Here is a 6,000-nt window from a genome sequence, read left to right on the forward strand (position 1 = left end):
CTAAATAAACTGCGTCCCCAAGCAACACATAGTGTTTTGTTGTTGAATGAATCTGCTTTTTTGAACAAATGTGCCTGTGTTAAAGCCAACTGTATAAATTTTGGCACAAGTGTGTATTTTTATTGGAATTTTACCATTTCACCCACATCTCTTTAATAAATCTATTTTACACAAAATAGTTACACTCAGGACCTTAAGGTCAAAAATGTCCCACTGAAACCCATTAAAACTGCAATTTTCAATCCCAGGGCCATTTAACCATACCCTGTACTATACTGCAAATCACAAATCCAAGTTCTGTGTGTACCAGTGGAGTTTTGCTAGCATTTAATGGGAAAAATTTGGTACTGCGCCCAAACAAAATCTTACTCGAAGCTCATTTTTTGAGATATCAATGTCAAATTTGGAACACAACTTGTTTAGATTTATGGCTTTGATTTTCTAGCAGTTTTTGAGTTTGATATATTTTATTAAATATATAATTTAAATAAAATACTGTTCATAAATCATTTCTATAAACTTCAACCTCTATAATTTTTTTGTTTTACTTTTTAAACTTTTTTTTTTTTTTACTTAAAAATCTTAAAATTTAAGACCAAACTTTAGTCTGTGCTCCAAAAAACATTGTGACATTTTGGTGCTCTATGGAGCTCACAGTAACTTTTTTAAACTTGAAAAGGTTTAATGAATGATTCAATGACTCAACACATTAAAGGGTTAGTTACCCAAAAATGACATTTCAGTCATTAATTACTCACCCTCATGTCGTTCCACACCCGTAAGACCTTCATTCATCTTGAGAACACAAATTTTTGATAGAATCCGATGGCCCAGTGAGGCCTCCATTGCCAGCAAGACAATTTACACTTCCAATGCCCAGAAAGGTACTACAGACATATTTAAAATCGTTCATGTGACTACAGTGGTCAATCTTTTGTTTTGAATCAGTGGTTTGGAGCGCGTATCAAACTGCCAAAGTCATGTGATTTCAGTAAACGAGGCTTTGTTACATCATAAGTGTTTCGAAACATTTCAAAATTTCAATGGTTCACGTGACTTTGATGTTTGATACGCGCTCCGAAACACTGATTAGAACCAAAAGATTCGTAAAGCTTCGAAGCTTCATGAAGCAGTGTTGTGAAATCGTCCATCAATAGATATTGTTGAAAAAAGGTTTTTCTTTTTTTTTTGTTGCACAAAAAGTATTCTCGTCACTTCATAGCATTAAGGTTGAACCACATGAACTGTTTTAAATACAACTTTAGTTCTTTTCTGGGCATTGAAAGTGTAAATTATCTTGCTGGATATGCAGGCCTCACTGAGCCATCAGATTTTCTCAAAAATATCTTAATTTGTGTTCTGAAGATGAACCAAGGTCTTACGGGTGTGGAATGCCATGAGGGTGAGTAATTCATGAAAATTTTTGGGTGAACTAACCCTTTAAGACAGTGACATGCTGCCACCTACTAGCGGTTTAAGTTTGTGTATTTGTAAATGCATTGAATCCACCTCTGAGCTGCATTAAACAGTCTGTGTAAATACATCTAAATGCCACTTCAGATGCAGCTTCTGTTCCACTTCTGCAGTGCATAGATGGATTCTGGTGATACTGATTTCATTTGATGGGTAATAGTGTCATCTTATTCTAATTGAATTTATTCATTAATTAGAACAATTTGACAAAATATGATGCATTATTCTAGTAAGTTTAGAAAAGAATGGTAAAACAAAATGTAAAAATTCCTGAAATCAGTTTAAAGGGACAAATACTACATTAGTGGAAAACGTACTTTCTGTTTCAGCTTTGAAGTAACCACTGAACAGAAGTCATCTGTCCACGGCGGTCATAAACCAACCAATGTACCAAAAAAATTATGGTATATCTTCTTTTTTTTCACACACCCCAAGTTATAAAGTTCCAAATTGCATCCAAAACCATTAGAAAGTGATTTGAAACACTTCACATAAACAGAGACTCAAGAAAATAACGTTCTTCACGAGGTTCAACTCACAACTAGTTACAACTAGGCTTGGGTATTGAGTATCGAGTATTGTTTGGAACCAGGACTAGCTTTGCGATTTTCCCCGAATCGTTCAAAAGTTGAAATTTCGATTCCTAGTTTCGATTCACACCGTTGAACACTGTGCGTCGGCGGTCCAAAGTGTGGCTTCACTTTTCTAAACAGAACGAAATCTTGGCAAAATTCAACATTTGCGGCAAGATTGTTTTGTGCATAGGAGGGTGCGCTAGCTCATTTAAAATATCCTAAACTTTTTTTGACCCTGTCTCTTAAAAGAATCGGAATTGAGAATCGTTAGGAACCGGAATCGAAACAAGGAATCGGAATAGTTCAAATTCAAACGATACCCAACCCTAGTCACAACAGAGTTCCACTTTAGCATGTCGCTAAGAAATCAACGCAGTACAAACCAGTAGAAATCCTATTATACTGTTTACATTGCATTAGATATATTTGCATGGCTATCACAGGGCAGAGCTGCTTTATATTATGTATACCAAGGTGTTACTACTAATTAGTTACCAAGATGACCGACGGTTGCATTAAAGAGATAATTCACCCAAAAATGGGTAGCCAGACAGCTGATGGGCCCCATAGTATTTTTTTCCCATACTATGGAAGATGATGGTTTTCATCTGTTTGGTTACTGACATTCTTCAAAATATCTTATTTTGTGTCCAGGAGATGAAAGAAATTCATACAGGTTTGGAACAACTTGAAGGTGAGAAAATGACAGGATTTTCATTTTTGGGTGAACTATCCTTTAAAGGGACTTTGACATTTTGCCATTTTACAGCATCTGTACATCACTCGTCCAATCAGAATTTAGAGTCGGAACTCTAATTTGACTGCTTTGAGTCTAAATTCTAACTCTGAGTTAAGTTCTAAAAAATCTAAAAGGTTAATGCTGTATCACGCTTGAAAATCTTTCTTCAATCTAATTCAAAACAAAAACACAACTGCTGAAGCAACCATTCCATTTTAACTTGCTTCTACAAGTCTTTGAGCTTGTTCATCATGACTCGTGTACAGAAGTGCAATGCTGTACCAGGTGTGAGCTATATATATTTATATCATAAATCATTTGTCGAATTTCCAGCAACATGACTCTTTAATGTATTATTTTATGTACGGTTACCATGACATACAATTAATCATGCAGTGATGTCAACTCGGGTCACAACACCCACCCCTAAAAACATCCTCCATCAGTTTAGCATGAGGATAACGATGTCCGTGATGACCTGCCACTCCTTGTTATAAACTGACGGCATTTTTCAGAAACAGTCTCACAGATGATGACATCAGTGCCGTGAGCTGCAGGCTTCAGAAAGTGCTGTTGTCAAAAGCTGCGAGCACATTCTGAACATGACAAAGTTTGAGGAGCAGCTTTAATTAAGAACATATTCACACCGTTTCCATTATTCAGACACCTCATAATTAAAACACATCATTCCAGCAGACCTTGACTGCAGCTTTTGCATTCATGGGAATGTGTTTTGGTATGTCCGTGTGTAGGTGGGCGAACATAAAAATGGACAAATCATCAATCTATGTGTGTGGTGGTGACAGAGCCGAGTTAATTCTCGTATTGCTGTTTTTAAGAGTAAAATTACCTGATGGCCTCTCATCCGCTGGAAGTGGCTGATGGTGTCGCTAATGGTGTAAACCCTCACGTGGCCCATATGCAGCCGACCCGATGGGTACGGGAACATGGAGAGGACGTAGAACTTCTTCCGGGAGCTCTAAGCATGAAAAACAGAAGAGTTATTCTGTGCCGTGTCCTTTTAAGTGATGATTTTTTTTAAAGAATTTTAAAAAAGGTTTTAAAGATTTAGGACCAGATTTACTAACAGCTTGCAAACACTCTTTTGATGTTAAAAAACTACTGCCAAAAAGTTAACCGAGCCATTTTTTGGAGGATGTAAACAGAAATGTGAATCTTGTGCATTTACATTAATTCTTCAGATAGAACTAGTGCATTATTTGAGCTATAAACTTCTTGTCATTTTACAGTTGTTTTAGGCACTGTGTTGTCATGGCAATGAGGTAAAATTGGATATAACTTTACACAGAAAAGGTTTGTAAGTCATTTTTCACAATAAAATCATGTTAACACACATACTCTTTACATCTTGTATCTATACTTTTCAATCAGTGAGTATTTGCATGTTTACAAATTGGCCCCATTCACTGTAACAGAGATATTTGCTTATTTTAGAGAAAAGGAGAAGTCTAAAAATTAATTTAGTGAAAAGCTTAACTAATGTTCATACAATGTTCTACTAAATGTTAAAAGCTATACAGATTGTCATTAACCCAAGATTCATCTGGGATCATCTTGGACACCAACAACTGAAAAAAAAGCAAAAGAGAAGTACACAAATCATTCCTGCCTTAAAGGGGACCTATTATGCCCTGGTCTGTGTAACAAAACCAGCCTAAAGGCCAATCGAAAATAGCCCATTGAGCCTATCCAAACTCAACATATGCCACTCCCAAACCTAAATTACATGTTTTACAGTCCCTGTTATGCATTATATCCTCACAAACTCATCATCTAGCACATTTTTATCATCGGTAGAATGTAAAATATTTCAGTACAAACATTTCATTCAAATACAATTTATGCAATACGTTAAAAGCTTTAAAAGTAACCCAGTATACAAGTAACCCAACTCCACTGGAAAGCTGCAAACTTGGCAATTCCAACATGCCATTCCATTTCCCGTACAACCGCGTAACTCGCTGCTTCTCTACCATAGTACGATGTATTGTTGAACAAATCAACTAGCTCGTCATGACCGAAACCATATACTGTAGTATAGCCACGTTGGTGAATGATGTCACGCAGGTGGTGGAGTAATAACTTCTTTAAATTGATACGTTTGAGTTTGAGTTTGCGCTATAAATTACGAACATAGCATCTGAGGACTAATTCTCATTTTCCTCAGTTATTTTGCTTTATTTCCAGGGTTTAGGCTCGTTCTTACGTACCAGAGCATGTACACACACGCGCACTCTTCAAAAACGGTGTTTAAAGGGTTAGTTCAGCCAAAAATTATAATTCTGTCGTTCCACATCCGTAAGACCTTCATCTTCAGAACACAAATTAGGATATTTTTGATAAAATCCGATGGCTCAGTGAGGCCTGCATTGCCAGCAAGACAATTAAAACTTTCAATGCCCAGAAAGCTACCAACAATATCTAGTGATGGGCGATTTCAAAATACTGCTTCATGAAGCGTCGGAGCTTTACGAATCTTTTGTTTCGAATCAGTGGTTCGGAGCGCGTATAAGGCTTCGTTACGTCTTAAGTGTTTCGAAATTTCAATGGTTCACCACTGGTGGGCGTGACTTTGGCAGTTTGATACGAGCTCCGAACCACTGATTCAAAATAAAAGATTCGTAAAGCTTTGAAGATTCATGAAGCAATGTTTTGAAATCGCCCATCACCAGATATTGTTGAATAAAGTTGTTAATTTGTTTTTTGGCACACAAAAAGTATTCTCGTCGCTTCATAACATTAAGGTTGAACCACTGTAGTCACATTATCTGTTTTAAATATGTCTTTAGTAGCTTTCTGGACATCTGAAAGTGTTAATTATCTTGGTGTTAATAGAGGCCTCACTGAGCCATCAGATTTCATCAAAAATACCTTAATTTGTGTTCTAAAGATGAGCGAAGGTCTTACGAGTGTGGAACGACAAGATATTTTTGATGAAATCCAAGATTTTTTTTTAAAGTCATTATTTTTTTGTTGTTGTTTTTGTGCACAAAAAGTATTCTCATCGCTTCATAACATTGAGACTGAAGCGCGGCAGTCACACTGACTATTTTAAACGTGTTTTTACTACTTCTCTGGACATTGAATGTGGTAATTTCGTTGCTTTCTATGGGAGACAAAAAAACTCTTGGATTTCAACAAAAATATCTTAATTTGTGTTCTGAAGATGAACGAAGCTCTTACGTGTGTGAA

The 6,000-nt window shown here is 36.3% G+C and overlaps 1 protein-coding gene across 4 annotated transcripts in view; it reads right to left on the minus strand.

Annotated features, from left to right (window-relative positions):
• lars2 (leucyl-tRNA synthetase 2, mitochondrial) overlaps positions 1-6,000 on the minus strand; it is a 125,546-nt gene that overhangs the window by 104,653 nt on the left and 14,893 nt on the right. For all 4 annotated transcript variants that reach the window (XR_010896360.1, XM_067399857.1, XM_067399833.1 and 1 more), the window contains exon 3: positions 3,638-3,766. Coding sequence is in view for 3 of the 4 variants with exons in the window: in XM_067399857.1 (XP_067255958.1) it covers positions 3,638-3,766 (129 nt within the window). In the remaining variant the exon portion in view is untranslated. The remainder of the gene's footprint in view (positions 1-3,637; positions 3,767-6,000) is intronic.

This window comes from Chanodichthys erythropterus, chromosome 2, assembly GCF_024489055.1.
Source record: "Chanodichthys erythropterus isolate Z2021 chromosome 2, ASM2448905v1, whole genome shotgun sequence".
NCBI classification, from domain to species: domain Eukaryota; kingdom Metazoa; phylum Chordata; class Actinopteri; order Cypriniformes; family Xenocyprididae; genus Chanodichthys; species Chanodichthys erythropterus.